This window comes from Phyllopteryx taeniolatus, chromosome 3 (genome assembly GCF_024500385.1).
Source record: "Phyllopteryx taeniolatus isolate TA_2022b chromosome 3, UOR_Ptae_1.2, whole genome shotgun sequence".
In the NCBI taxonomy this organism is placed as follows: domain Eukaryota; kingdom Metazoa; phylum Chordata; class Actinopteri; order Syngnathiformes; family Syngnathidae; genus Phyllopteryx; species Phyllopteryx taeniolatus.
In genome coordinates, this window is record NC_084504.1 from 27,469,253 (window position 1) to 27,484,107 (window position 14,855).

Here is a 14,855-nt window from a genome sequence, read left to right on the forward strand (position 1 = left end):
AAGTACTGCATCTGGACTTTAGTAACAACCTGAATGTAAATGTGTGTTTTCCGCCACGGGAAAGGCATGATGCAAAACACAAAACAACACAAAAAACAGCACTGAGTGTGCTGAGTCCCGAGGAGTTTGGACATCAGCTTTGGTTACAGATCAACAAGTTAGGAAGACTTTGACCTCAGTCTGCTCAAAACCATACCGGCCGTCACTCTTCTAGTGGACCGAATTGAAAAACAAAACAAAAAAAAGACCATCCAGGTAGGACCGTGCTTTTTTTTTTAAATATACAATCCAAATGAACCAGACAGAGCAGGTGACTTCTGTTAAGGGCGATTCAAATCATGCGCATCTGTGTGCGTCATACGGTGAGGAGAAAATGCAGATGATTATTGAACCCTGGGAAGGCCGCCGAGATGAGCCGCACGAACAGCACGCCGTGCCTAATGCCGTATCGCCGCATCAGCTATTTCTGGCGAGCAGGCAGACTTCGCGGAGGGAGCGATTATCTGCATGTCACATGTCAAAATATCGCAGTCTGCTAAATTTGAAATACTTTGCAATATAATGAAAATCGATTCAGATTAAAAGATAAATACTCTATTGCTGTGGGTTCAAAAGAACATTTGAAATGGTTCAAAACCTTCGAATGTTGATCTTGTTTGAACATTTTCCTGTCAATCCCATCAGCAGAGGTGGGTAGAGTAGCCAAAATATTGTACTCAAGTAAGAATACAGTTACTTTAGAATAATATCGCAGTCAAAAAATTGACATTTCATTTTCTGTCTGTTTACTGACCAGACTTATTGGTAAAGTGTGTGTGTGTCTGTGTGTGTGTGTGTGTGTTTGTTTGTTTGTTTGAGAGAGAGAAAACAAGATGCATGTTTCAGTTACTTGTGACCATAAAATATTGCTAACGTTGCCAATATGCACAGCCAAAACAATAGCAAAAACATCTGCAACATAGCACAAGGTGTTTTCCCAAGTTAGAAGTGGGCTGAAAAAGCAAGTTTGGGCAGTGACAAAATTACGCCACATGTTCATGTTGTTGTTTTTCGTAGTCTGTAAAGAAAACACAAGTCGTGTCACGGCTCACTTTGATTGGCCCGCGAAGCCCAATAGAAGACTCTGTGTGCGTACACGTGAATTTCTTGTGTCGTTTGATCGGTGAACTCGAGTTAAACGTCACTGTGGTAATCACGGTGGAATGGAGTAAATCGAAAACAAAAGTCTACAAATAGATCGCACACGCAATTTTTGATAAATGAAAGTAGCGAACGGCGTGTAGATCATTGTCATGGAGTTTCTTCTTAACATAAATATTCGAGTAAAAATCAAAAGTATGTTTTTACAGTTTATCTTTTTAGTTTTTTTGGGGGGGGGGGGATCGAGCGATCTGAGATCGATTGTTTCGGTCTCAGAGCACCCACCGATACGACGTCACCGCAGCGGGAGTTTCCTCACTCAAGTCTGACGAGGAAACATCACGTGATCCCTTTGCGATTATTTCTCCCCAGTTTTCAGGTCCGTTGCAGGTTGGAGTTCATTCTAAATCGTCTGGCGTTAAGTCGTGTACATTGCTGCAAGTGTAAAGGAGTACGCGGTGTGGACACAAACAGTGAGTTTGATGTGTTAAGACAGACGCTACGGGCCGCAGCCATTTTACGACGCGCGCAAGTCCCTTTTTTGCTATTATTTGCAGCTACTGGTAAATGGAAACCTCATTTTTACTGTTATGAGAAGATGTATACATTTTTGATGGGTGACAGTGTATGTTAGACATTTGGAGTAAGTTCTGCACAACGTTAACAATAACTGGTTTTTTTTGTTCATTTCACTGCAAATATTGTAAGATATTATGACAACATTTTGGGGTCAAATGTATTTTGGTTGATTCAAGTAAAGTCTGTCGAGGAAACGACACACGAGCCCTCTTGTGATTGCTTCTGCATGTTTTCAGCAAATTCAGGGTGTGACATCCATTTATAGCTCCAAAACAACCGAGCAAATTTGAATAAAAACACTTTGTGGACTTGCCCGGTTGAATGGAGTTCAACAGTTTCAGGGATTAATGACTTCTGAAGTGGATTCCAATCAGTGGTGGGAAGTAACCAAATACTTTGTTGCTGTACTTAAGTAGATTTGTTTTGTGATATCTTGTAACTTTCTTGAGTATTTTCTTTAATGATGACTGATTACAGTTTTTTTTTTTTTTTACTCCCTATTTTTGAAGCCTTTTGTGACTGTCAGGACTTGGTTATAGTGACCGCTGACTTCACAGACTCACTTTATGTGTTAGCTGCACAGAGGTGGAACATGAGCGCCTTCATGATTCTCACGACAGGCCAGAAGATGCCCACGGTTGGCCTCGGTACATGGAAGAGTGCCCCGGGACAGGTAGAAGCGATTACGTACTCAAAGAACACTTTAGTACTACAGCAAATTCTGCCTTTACAGAACAAAAAAACATGGCTATTGTTGTGGCTGATGAACGGTTGTGCTGACACAATGTGTTTCAGGTGAAACAGGCCGTGCTGACAGCTTTGGACTGCGGCTACAGGCACATTGATTGCGCGGCAGCGTATTGCAATGAACAGGAGGTGGGAGAGGCTCTGGCTCTCAGGGTCGGTCCGGGCAAGGTGACGTTGTCCAGTATTTAACCGTCTCGTGATGGTGCTGGTCAAATTGGCCCATTTTAATTCAAATGTGCAGATTCACAGACACACAGACTTGTTTGTTATTTTGTTGATACATTTTAAGTCAGGTCGTCAATTTGGAGCCTCTTTAGTACTACAGCAAAATGCACATTTAGGATATAAATGCAAAAGTACTGAGGGTCATTAACATAAATGAATGGTGCAGTAGTGCGGTAATACTGATAAACTGCAGGTTTTAATGTTCCGTTGTTGGATAGTGCTTATTATGGAGACGGTGATGTCTTGGGTGGGGTGAGTCCAAGCAAACTTTGCCTACCCTAGCAATGTTAAAAGTTTAGCAGAGGATGGTTTCGATCCATCGACCTGTGGGTTATGGGCCCAGCACGCTTCCGCTGCGCCACTCTACTGTCCTTCCGCATACTGTGAAGCTGATGGGCCAACTACTGGTTCACCACGCTACCTCAAAACCAACCACAATAGCAAATCTATAAATAGCTGTCAATCAAAACATTATGTTGATGTGCATCATGAAGTGTCACAATTTCAGTGCGTGTACTATATAAAGGGTTATAAAACCAAGCGTGTTGTACTGACACGGCACAAACTCTAAGCCGTGTGTTTGTTTCGTCTTTTGCCTGCAGGCTTTGCGTCGTGACGAAGTGTTTGTGACGTCTAAACTGTGGAACACCAAACACGAGCCCTCAGATGTTGAGGAAGCATGCAGGACCACCCTGGCCCACCTGGGTCTCTCCTATGTGGACCTCTATCTGATCCACTGGCCCATGGCCTTTCAGTGAGGGATTCTTTACAGCGGCTTGCACTGTACGTGCGTGTGTGTGTGTGTTTCACGTTGCATGTTCTTCATGTGTTCAGACCGGGAAAGGAGCTGATGCCTCGACGGGAAGACGGAAGTGTGTGTTACTCAGACAGACACTATACGGACACTTGGGGCGCCATGGAGGACCTCGTAGACCGAGGCCTGGTCAAGGCCATTGGGCTGTCCAACTTCAATACCAGGCAGATGGATGACATCATCAGAATGGCCAGACACAAGCCTGTGGTAAACCAGGTAAACTTCATATACCTTGGGTAGACATTAGCTCCTCTGTAAGGATTTGTGAGCAGGCGCGTTGTCATGGTGTTACAAAACAAAAATCTCGATTTTTAAACCCAAACTACTAACTCATTCTTTGCAGTTTGGGTTTAAAAGAATTCTCTCTTTTGTAACACCAGTCCTGGAACCTTTTTGACGCAGCTTGCCTTCCATTTTTGCTGCAGGTGGAATGTCATCCATATTTGTCCCAAGCAGATCTGCTGGCTCACTGTCAGTGAGTATCAAAGTTGGATTTCCCTTTTTGTTTTCTACTAAAAGGAGAGAGCCTGTGTTCATATGAGTTATATGTCTCAGGTCAGCGGCAGTCTCCTTGACAGCCTACAGTCCTCTGGGCAGCGGGGATCGACCCTGGGCCTCTGCCGAGGAGCCTTGTCTCCTGCAGGATCCCCAACTGGGAGAAATATCTCAGCGACTCCACAAGACACCTGCCCAGATCATACTCAGGTTAAAGAGCAACACTTTAAAACCATTTGTAAAATCTAAGATCCAATAGAAGAGTTGTATCACAGCTTCAACCTTTACAAACGTAGTATGCATATTTATACCACTGTCTACAAATGTTTTGATTGAACAGGTTTAGCGATATGTTGTGGCCAGGAAGTGTACACGTGACAAAATGTAGTCCCGTATCTGCAGGTGGCACATTCAGAGGGGCGTCGTGTGCATCCCCAAAAGTGTGACCACCTCCAGAATCCATCAGAACCTGCAGGTTTTTGACTTTTCCCTGTCAGAGGACGACATGCAGCTGATTGCCGCTTTAAATCGCGGCCAACGCTTCATCGCCCCAACAGTCGAGGTGATTGCATGCGTGCACTCTGGCACAACGTCATCGTTTTTGTTCTAAACAACTCAGCTGGTAACATGACCAATTTGCTTTTCCACAGAGGGATGGCAAGAGACTTTGGAGAGATGCTGAACACCCTCATTTCCCATTCAATGACCCTTACTGAGTCAATATTACCTGTACCTCATGTGCATTTTGTCATTTAATATCGCAAAATCAAATTGTATGATTACTCAAGTCATCTATGTGATAATTAGTACACGAATCGATTCTGAGAATTTTCAGTATTATATATTGTAGTTTTGAAAATCTGCTTCCTCACACCTTTCTGTTAAAGGTTTTAAGACAAATGGTTAAGGATTTTACATTTTGGGGTGGCCCATGACCCTGTATCCCACCAGAATAGATCGGAGCTTCCTTTAGTAAGATGACCATTCTGGAAGCAGTTACTAAAGGCTCATTAATGGGATGTTTAATCATATACCTTGATACAAAGCAGAAGGGGGGGGGGGGGGGGGGAAACAATTTTTGCGCTTTATTCACTGTTTTGAAGGGAGACCATTACAATTTTTAGTCACCAATTACTTTATCGACACCCACATTTCACTGTGCCTTCCTGTTAAAAAGATTTTTAGGGCTGTCAGTTATATTTAGTATATGCCATGGGCTTTTTAAAAAAGGTGTGGACGAAATTAGTTTGGACACACCTGAAGTAAACTTTTCCCCAACAGTAAACCACATAATGCCTCAGTATTGCTCTGCAGACAACAATAAACCATATGTTGCTGTACATGTCTGACTCTGAATGTCACTGCAGGCATCAGTAAACCACTAATCCATGAGTTTGCTAAATATCGCTGCAGGCAATACCAATTCAGCCCAGCAGTATTGTAAGCTAGCAGCCAATGTTAGCCAAATGACCTTCAAAATTGCAGCGGTGCGATGAGACGGAAAGCTTGAAACCCTTTTCAAGCTTGGCTCTACCGTTGCATTTACCTTCCAATCAGAAGTTCACATGCCACTGAACAACAAATGCGGAAACGGCCCCCCGCTCCACTGAAAGCGGTCGAGAACCGCCATGGGTGTCAACCATTGCCCACTGAAAGCTTCCTAATAGTTATGACAATAGCCTGTCAAAAGATGTTGGCACAGATGGATTGCGGACCAAATTGCAATTGGGAGTGCAGGAATAGACAAGTGACAGTGTCACCTCAAAGAACAATTCCCAATTCAAGAGAGGGGAGACGGGAAATGTGTCATTTGAAGCAGAGCCATTTGGAACACGTGAGATTTTATTTTCAACAACATAACCTTGACAAATTTAATACATTATATGCTACTGTTTTATTTTTAAAAAACAAAAGTAATTTAGCAATTTTTTTTTTCCTCCATTTCTCAAGGTCTAGCGTAGGTATCCCGCCACTAACTGTATCATATAGTATACTGAAAACGAGGCCACTCAATAAACCCCCCCTCCCCCCCATTGGAAAAGCTCCATCACTCACCTTCCATTTGCAAACATCCCCTTCTCCCTGCCCACAACAAAGCCAGGGCAAGCCAAGTGGCAACATGCTGTCTCCGAGGGAACTCATACAAAAAACAGGAACAAAAGAAAGAAGCACAAAGTCCTAAAAAGGTGGAATCTGGTGAGAATTTGTACAGGTGTTATCCCTGTGCTGACCACTATGGGGCAAGTGTGCACATTTATCCATAAAGGTCGTCGTCGTTATCTTCATTGAAAACGGGACCGGTGCCACTTCCTCCTGAGCCGTGGCTTGGACCGCTGCCGCCTGTGGTGCTGTTGGGGAACCTGAAAAAGAAGCGATCCATGTGAGGACCCAAAATGGTTGTTGACGTGCCAACCTCAAGTGCGTTTGCGTTCCATAGGAATTTGTCTTGACATGAAGCGGTAAATTGCATCGTTTGAATAAGATGATACGTGGCTATGGCATATGTTATGATTAGGAAATAAAAATGTTCAACAAAATAAGCAAATCAGTAAAATTACATCATAAAATACATATTGCCCTCATGAGGGTAAGCAGTACAGAAGCTAGATAGATGATAGTCTCTCCTGTAATTTTTTTGGGCCAAATGTATTTAAAAAAAAAAATGTTGGTCACCTCTGCAAAATTCACTGTCATACTCAGTTTAACAATCATGTAATTCTACCCCTGTAGTGAAATACATACAACAGTGTTTGTGTTTTAGGAAAACCCCTCAAAATTGAAAAAGTCTTGAGCGATTAATTGTACATAACATTACGGTAAACCCCGACATATTCACCCATTTGTGCATATTTGGGGAACTTGTCCTCAGTTATTCACTCGAAAACAGTTCAACAACACTTTTTGCTCAGGCCAATTCAAGGGTCTTTGGTGCAAAGGAATTTATGTATGATGAAGGGAGTTGAATTTTATTTCGATAAAAAGGAGTGCTTTGTCGCCATCTTGTGTAATTTATAGGTAATTAAAACTTTTACAGGGTGTCAATTATGCACTGCATTTTTTGCAGCAGGCCTCACTCTACTATGACTCGCTCTTTAATCATTTAAAAAAAAAAGGCTACATTGTGCTTTTTTTTTTTAATGTGCTGACATTTTGAGCACCAACTGCAAACTAAGTTGGGACAGTGACGACAATGAGGATGTTGCCAACATGAGGACAACCCAGATGTGAGCAGCAGCCTGTACTTTTCCTAGAACTGGTTTAGACAAACACGCGCAATCATTTTGCAAGAGGATTACAAATTGGTGTATTTTAGGAGACCATAATCTGTGACTCAGACATAATCTCTAAAACTGCTACACTACTCTTCTAAAATGGTGCACAAAATAATAAAAACACTGAAGGGATTCTGAATGCATGCTCACGAATCAAGACCAAAACTGTATGTACCTGAAGCTGCCGAAGCCACGACTCTGCTGCAGCGTCTGTGCAAACATCTCGTATTTGCGGATGTCGTTGTCGCTGACAGAGCGGCGGGCGAATCGCATGGCCTCCTCAAAATGGTCCTTCCTGATCTCAGGCACGGGGTCATCCTCTTCCACCTCCTACGAAGAGCAAACGTGTTGAAAAAAATATCGAACTTGATCGAGGCCAAGACCGAAGGACGAGGACTGACCATAGCTAAAGGATTGGTCTGCCTCTCCCTCTCTCTGCGGATCTCGTTCTCGATGCTCTCCCTGATGGCCAGTTTACACGCCCGCTGGCAGATCTCTGTGAGGTCAGCTCCTGAGAAGCCATTGGTCATCTTTGCCAGGTAGTCCAAGTTCACATCCTGGTGTTGGATTGGAAAAGTAAAGAAAAAAAAAATAAGGCTCTGATGACATAACCCAAGATGCAGTGTTTGAGGAGAATATAATACAATATGCATGGGACTATTGTTGTATAAGGCTTCATTAGCTGGTCTATGAAGTTTCACATTATATGTTAGCATTAAGCTAAGACAAAGATCTGTGTTTGAATATTTCTGTTTTTAAATATACTATGTTTAATCTTTTGTTTTTGTGTCAGCTTTACAGTAAAACTTCAACTGGGAGTGATGAAATAAACACACTAGGGATCTTTATTTGGGAACCATGCAAGCAAGAGTGGCAATGGGCGCTGAGGAATACTTTAAAAGCAGTGATTCTCAACTGCTGGGTCGTGGACCCTTTTTGGGTGGGTTGTGGACCCTTAGTAAAATAAAATTCAAAACTACAGCAGACACTCAGGTCAGCGCAGGGGACTACATTCCTCCATTCACACACACACAACATTAAGCATTATAAACAAGTATCATGTTACTCTTCAGTTTCTTAGTGAGTTCTTTGAACTCTTAACTATAGCAGTGTTTAGAATATGATAATACGTGTTTTCAAATGTTACTTTTAAACAACACATTTCCTTTTATTGAGCTGAACATATAAAAGTGGGTTGCGACTTGGCGACAATAGGACAATGTTCCCAGGGTAACAGATGAGAGCCACTGCTTCAAAGTGTTGCTTAATAAGTTTACATGTGTTTAAACTATCCGTTTTCTGTCGCGCTTCTCCTCACGCGGGTCGCGGGTCGCGGGCGTGCTGGAGCCTATCCCAGCTGTCATCGGCCAGGAGGCGGGGTACACCCTCAACCGCTCGCCAGCCAATCGCAGGCCACATACAAACAAACAATCTTTCGCACTCACACCTACGGGCAATTTAGAGTCTTGTTAAAAAATAAAAATAAAAAAATTAAAATTGTTTTTCATTGTTTCTCTATATCACTGATTTCCACCTATTGCACATCTGTCTGGAATGTATCCCCCACATTACCTTGGGTTCACTCTGAATTTTGATGACACTTCTGAAACATTTCTTAAAGTAGGATTTAAGAATAATCCATTCTTAATGAATTATGGAATGTACATAACTGGGGTTCGCAGTAAAGAGAAACGTCACCTTGCTGATGGGACTCTTGCGGAGGTTGGCCTTGAGGATGCTCATTCGGCTCTTCTCATCTGGCAGGGGGATGTAGATGAGCTGGTCCAGACGTCCAGGTCTCAGGATGGCGGGGTCGATGATGTCGGGTCTGTTGGTGGCGCCGATGATGAAGACGTTCTTCTTGCTGGACATTCCGTCCATCTCGGTCAGGATCTGGTTGATGACTCGGTCGGCCGCGCCGCCGCCGTCTCCCACGTTGCCGCCACGAGCCTTCGCTATGGAGTCCAGCTCGTCAAAGAAGAGAACGCAGGGGGCTGCTTGACGAGCCTGGCGACAGACACCGGTTTTCATAAAAGGACCACGAACATTTCGATAAATGTGGAAATCATCTCGGCAGGGAGCGAGAAGCATGACCAACCTTGTCAAAAATCTCTCTGACGTTTGCCTCAGACTCTCCAAACCACATGGTGAGCAACTCCGGTCCTTTGATGGAGATGAAATTCGCCTGGCACTCATTGGCGATGGCTTTGGCTAGCAGAGTTTTACCACAACCAGGAGGCCCGTAGAAGAGCACACCCTTGGACGGGGTCATGCCAAACTTGAGGAATTTGTCTGGGTGCTCCACTGGGTACTGAATTTAAGAGGATTGAGGAAGACAATTTATACAGGTTTGCGGATCGTAATCCAATGGTTGTTTCAGTTCTATCGGGTTTCCATACCTGTACCAACTCTTGCAGCTCTCTCTTGACATCTTCCAGACCACCAATATCCTCCCAAGTAATGTTAGGAACCTCAACAACTGTCTCTCTGAGAGCTGATGGGTTGCTCTGGCTCAGAGCCCACTGAACAACATTTCATTAGTTAAAGTTAGTGAATGTCATAAAAACAAATCTGAATACTGATGACTTTCACCTTGAAGTCATCCATGGTGACGGCGAGAGAATTCATGACTTCAGCGTCAATGGTCTCATCCTCCAGATCGATCAGATCCATCTTCTTTCTGATGGCCTGCAGGGCCGCCTCGGAGCAGAGGGCAGCCAGATCTGCACCCACGTGACCATGGGTCTCATTGGCTACCTGCCACAGCGGACGCACAGCTCAATCATGCTAAACTGGCAAGTCCAATGAAGTGGAAGTGTCAAAATCTACAAACATTTATATCAACTGTCGACTAATTCCTGACAGCAGCCGTGCCAAGTAAGCTTTACAATCACATTGCTCAATGTATGAAAAATGAAAGCCTCAACATTGAGCAGCTGAGCAAAAAGCCAAGCTCCGGTAGATTGCATGCACATACAACACCACCGGTCTAACAACAATTAATCAATGTTGGTACAATACGAGAATACAGAATACAGACCTGTTCCAAGTCCACATCATCAGCCAGCTTCATGTTTTTGGTGTGAATCTGGAGAATCTCTAGTCTGCCAGTGGCATCTGGGATGCCAATGTCCACTTCCCGATCAAAACGGCCTGAAGAGGTTTAAACATTCTTATTAGTTCCACTGAATGAGTTGACAGGGGGAACATGAACCTCTAATTGTTGTGCCATCACCGTCTAAACAAGCATAAGTGTGCGTCTACGTGTAACTGTCTCAAGTGAGCAGCCGTATATAATTTACAACTGGCTATACACACACACACTTAATATGTAATAGGTGGACTTTTGAATGTTTCAAATAACGTTGTCCAGTGGATTATTCAAGTACTGTATTGCACTGCACTGACCTGACACACCACCACGCACATGTTGGAGATTTTGGGATGTAACCTATACGTTTCAGCTCTGATACAATATGCTTATAAATTAAATTCACACCGACATTGCTCAAGTCAAACAGTAGTCTATGCTACTAGGTGAACAGGGGCCTATTTGCATCTGACTGGCAGGCAACGCCACACCCGATTTAGAGTCTTCAATGAACCGAACTGACTTTTTTTTTTTTTTATGTGGCAGGAAGCTGGAGTATTTGGGGGGGCGGGGGGACACAGGCACACTAAAAAACATGGAAACTCCACACGGGAAGGCCAGAACAAAGGTTCAAACCCAGAAGAACCTTAGAAATATGATGCAGGGGCCCTGCTAATAATATGCAAAATTAAATTTGCAACACCAAATACTTTTTCAACAGACGGAGAACTTGCCACGGACTCAAAGCTTTATACATTAGTGCGTGAGTATGCATTAATCAAACAATGATTATGACTAAAACTTGCTCATTTGTTTGCAACTCTGCAATATATGCTTGTCGGTCATATCGCATGCCGTGTTATTTACCAAATCTCCTAAGAGCCGGGTCGATGCTGTTAGGTCTGTTTGTGGCGGCCATAACGATGACATGAGCTCTCTGTTTGAGGCCATCCATCAGAGTCAGCAGCTGCGACACAATGCGCCTCTCCACCTCTCCATGAGTCTACAGAAAGACATTGTTACATGGTATTATTAATATATACATGTTTGACTTATGAAGTGCTACGCCGTATGGCTGCGTACATTAGTTTATTTACAGAGAGCGAGTGAGAGCTATAGATGTATTCATTTCTCTCTCAGGCTCACCTTCTCTCTCTTAGGAGCAATAGCATCAAGCTCATCGATGAAAATGATGGCAGGAGCATTTTTCTCTGCTTCCTCAAAGGCTTTCCTTAGGTTACTCTCGCTCTCTCCAGCCAACTTGCTCATTATCTCAGGGCCTTTAAAAAGTAAAAACAAACATTTTCATGAGAGAAATACTGAGTTATTATTATTATTTTATTTTTATTTTTTTTTAAGTGGCAGGGAAATCCTTTCACCTTGTACATAATCTGAAAAGAGGAAGGCTCACACTGGCACTATTTTTATGATACCCAAAGGAAAACTGCCGTGAAATATTAACTCATCTAGCCTGTTGTAATGAAAATTCAGTCACACGATGATGCACCAAGCTGGATGACAAAATGAAGTCCTACTAATAATAAATAGCCTTCATACAGAGGGATTACATTGAAAAGTCACCATACCATTGATCAGGAAGAAAAAGGCCCCAGTTTCATTGGCCACAGCCCTGGCAATCAAGGTCTTTCCAGTTCCAGGGGGTCCATACAGAAGAATTCCACGTGGGGGCTGGAAAAAGCAACGGATTAATAAATTGTAGTTAAGACCAAGTATCACGTAGGATAACATCAACATTGCATTATTTTTCATGGTAAGGTATCAATACACCAGCATAAAAACAGCACAACCTGACAGGTTGTGATTAATTGAATGCTTTGAATGTGGCGTTTTATGTAGCACGTTGCAATTGAATGGGAAAAATATTGTAATACCCAGTTAGGCTAGTCTGATTCACACACCTAGTATATCAAGCCTAAACGAACATTCTGAAACATAAAGCTGCATCAGTAGAATGCAGTAAATGCATACCTTGACACCTATGGCCTTGAAAAGTGCAGGGTGCCTAAGAGGAAGTTCCACCATTTCTTTGATCTGAGCCAGCTGCTTCCTCACGCCACCGATGTCATCATAGCCAACCTCATTCAAAGACTCCTCTTCATCCTGCGTGATGATTCAAAAGTGTGAACAGGTGTGTCAGCTTGTGGGCAGCAGGACAGCTTCGTACCCACCTCTCTCCTGATTGGCTCGCCCTCACAGTGAATGACGGTGTCGGGAGCAACGATGCAGTAGGGAGAAGGATCGGTTTCAACCACCTTGAATTCCACAGCACGCATGCCTCCTCTGACCAGGAAAATATCACCTTCAAAGTAAAAATCAGGGCATTTTTTTTAAGGTTTCAACTCACTGAAAAGAAAACGTCATCACTTCGATCTTGCGAACGCAAACCTTTGCGGATGGGCCTGTAAGCCTCTAGAAAGTATGGCTTGAGATAAACCTCAAACAAGTTGCCAGTGATTCCCTCTACTGTGTCATCGATAGGTAGGACATGGATCCGCTTTCCATACTTTACATCAGGACATGGCTGAATGCTGAGGGAAAACATTTCACCTTTTTAAATCCAAGTTTAGGAAGAAGCCAAGACAGTCGTGCACCATTCCCCCACCTGATGACATCACCCAGTCGGACCCTCAGGTTGTTGCGGACCACCCTGTTCATTCGAACCTTTTCGTCAGAGCAGGTATCATCAGACAGTACGATGCACACAGTCTCACGCCTCTTTTTGCCCTTCATCAGCACTGTGTCACCACGGAAGAGCTGCAGCTCGTCCATCTTGGTCTGGAAGCCAAATTGAAGACATTTGGCACGCCACTCGTACCGATAATATTCAAACAGTACTCATCTGTACAATCCGTGTACCTGAGAGAGAGACACCACACTGTTGTCTTCATTAATAGACTCATCGACAATCAGTCTGTTGGGCCTGTTCTTCTGTTTCAGAATTGCTGTGGCTAAGTCATCATTCTTTGATCTAGAAAGGGAAAATGATAACTGATTAATATAGGCATTAAATAGTAACTTGAGTTATAGTTTGTTTATTGAAACCGTAATCTTCTTGGTCAATTGGATAAAGTCATTGCTTACTCAGCGCAAAATACAGAACATCTGTGCTCAGTATATTAAACTCTCCTGAGACTTCAATATACATAAATTACTCATGTTTACTATTTTTCATGACTCACGTTTATAAATACAAATAAAATGACCGTGTCACCTACTGCACTTTTTTTTTTTTTTTTTTAACCGTTTCCTGCCGATAGCGTATAAGTTTGAGACGACTATCATAACTGATGGGCAGTCAAAAACGACTTGAAATAACAGCCATATGTTCGAAAATGTTCAGTTTCTAGGATACTCTAGCACCGCTTTTAGAATGCGTTTCCATGTCGTTAGCACGCTAATGTTAGCCTTTACGCTAAGTGACGGTCGAGCAAGCGAGCCCAGATGACACAGCAAAAGAATCGAAAAGGAAAACTATGGCAGCTTTTTCTATCCCCGCATAATTGTGTCTACGGTTCTACCCTGCTAATTGTGGCGTATCCCAAGCTGGCTTCCAGCGTGTGTCCTATATTCATCGGGTGAAACAATATTACACCTTTAGTGTCAACTTAGTCGTTTAGCATAAACGCTAATCATGCTAACCAGCTAGCATCTGCGACTGTGTTTATAGAGTGGATGTGACGCGAGAGGATAGCTACGTCTTCACAAATAGCAGTTAGCATTAATTATGCCCATTTGGTTTTTTTTTGGGGGGGGGGGGGGGGTAGAGAGCGTCACGTTTAATGTTCCGGCACGGTTCAGTGTCAGGGCAGCCGTAGCTGAGCTACAAACTGGCAAATGGTGTGAACGCCACTTCTGTGTCATGGTGGGTGATGGCTTTGGCCTTGATGGTGTTGCTAAGCTAAGACGCGCAACAATCCCGACAGAAAATGACTGCGCTTTGTCGAGCCGTTCGCAAGACAAGTTAGCTGAAACTAGTAAACGACAGTGTGGGAATAACACCAATATGACAATTTGTTACATCCGTTCGGGATAACGCCCCAATGTCAGAATCGTGTAGCCAATGGACAAATAACTGACCCAGTTAGCATTATATGTTAGCAGTCCGGCTAACTTTAATCAACTTGTGTATTTGAGAACACGTTAGCGTTCCTTTTCGATTAAAACAAATGGTTAAAAACATACATTGATGTGTCTACTTACTCCCCGCCCGATGCCATGGTTGTCCACCTGGTTGACAATAATAAATACAGAAAAGCTAGCTAAATGTGCGATGTTTCACCGGTTCTCGTTTCCCACTTAGCAAAATATCACACGAATGTCCAGGCAGAGGTTCCCGTGGTTTTCTATACTGGTGTACGGAGCGCTTGACGCCCCATTGACTCTGATTGGTTGGTGCCGTTCATCAAACTCGTCAACCAATTGTAGTCAAGAATGTATGACGTCCCGTTCAGCAGCGTATCCCTTTAGCCAA

The 14,855-nt window shown here is 43.3% G+C and overlaps 2 protein-coding genes across 7 annotated transcripts; one reads left to right on the forward strand and one right to left on the reverse strand.

Annotated features, from left to right (window-relative positions):
• Positions 1 to 108: 108 nt before the first annotated feature.
• Positions 109 to 5,342, forward strand: akr1a1a (aldo-keto reductase family 1, member A1a (aldehyde reductase)). 6 transcript variants are annotated; one of them, XM_061768136.1, is made up of 9 exons: positions 109 to 255; positions 2,295 to 2,392; positions 2,515 to 2,634; positions 3,294 to 3,445; positions 3,526 to 3,721; positions 3,931 to 3,980; positions 4,061 to 4,210; positions 4,403 to 4,562; positions 4,651 to 5,342. In XM_061768136.1, the coding sequence occupies exons 2-9, from the start codon at positions 2,312 to 2,314 to the stop codon at positions 4,714 to 4,716; spliced, it is 975 nt and encodes a 324-aa protein (XP_061624120.1). In that variant the 5' UTR covers positions 109 to 255; positions 2,295 to 2,311; the 3' UTR covers positions 4,717 to 5,342. The 6 variants fall into 6 exon arrangements, with proteins under 6 accessions (XP_061624120.1, XP_061624117.1, XP_061624119.1 ...); XM_061768133.1 differs by having other exon boundaries at positions 112 to 255; positions 2,229 to 2,392; XM_061768135.1 differs by lacking the exon at positions 109 to 255 and adding an exon at positions 1,454 to 1,613.
• Positions 5,343 to 5,824: 482 nt separating this feature from the next.
• vcp (valosin containing protein) lies at positions 5,825 to 14,744 on the reverse strand. Its single transcript, XM_061768110.1, has 17 exons — positions 14,585 to 14,744; positions 13,241 to 13,352; positions 12,987 to 13,159; positions 12,770 to 12,912; positions 12,553 to 12,683; positions 12,353 to 12,484; positions 11,950 to 12,052; positions 11,510 to 11,643; positions 11,231 to 11,366; positions 10,313 to 10,425; positions 9,865 to 10,029; positions 9,672 to 9,794; positions 9,371 to 9,583; positions 8,971 to 9,279; positions 7,674 to 7,829; positions 7,448 to 7,602; positions 5,825 to 6,360 (listed from the first exon to the last, which is right to left on the reverse strand). Exons 1-17 carry the CDS (start codon positions 14,599 to 14,601, stop codon positions 6,255 to 6,257), a joined length of 2,421 nt encoding a protein of 806 aa, XP_061624094.1. The 5' UTR covers positions 14,602 to 14,744; the 3' UTR covers positions 5,825 to 6,254.
• Between the last annotated feature and the right edge of the window lie 111 nt (positions 14,745 to 14,855).

Bases quoted from the DNA above. Each gene is read 5' to 3' on its own strand.
- akr1a1a (XM_061768136.1), top strand. From the start codon at position 2,312: ATGAGCGCCTTCATGATTCTCACGACAGGCCAGAAGATGCCCACGGTT. The intron at 2,635-3,293 runs GTGACGTTGTCC...TTTTGCCTGCAG, and splicing joins TCAGGGTCGGTCCGGGCAAG to GCTTTGCGTCGTGACGAAGT. The intron at 3,722-3,930 runs GTAAACTTCATA...TTTTTGCTGCAG, and splicing joins ACAAGCCTGTGGTAAACCAG to GTGGAATGTCATCCATATTT.
- vcp (XM_061768110.1), bottom strand. The intron at 12,485-12,552 runs GTGGGTACGAAG...ATCATCACGCAG, and splicing joins GCGAGCCAATCAGGAGAGAG to GATGAAGAGGAGTCTTTGAA. The intron at 9,280-9,370 runs GTTGGTCATGCT...GTCTGTCGCCAG, and splicing joins TCAGAGAGATTTTTGACAAG to GCTCGTCAAGCAGCCCCCTG.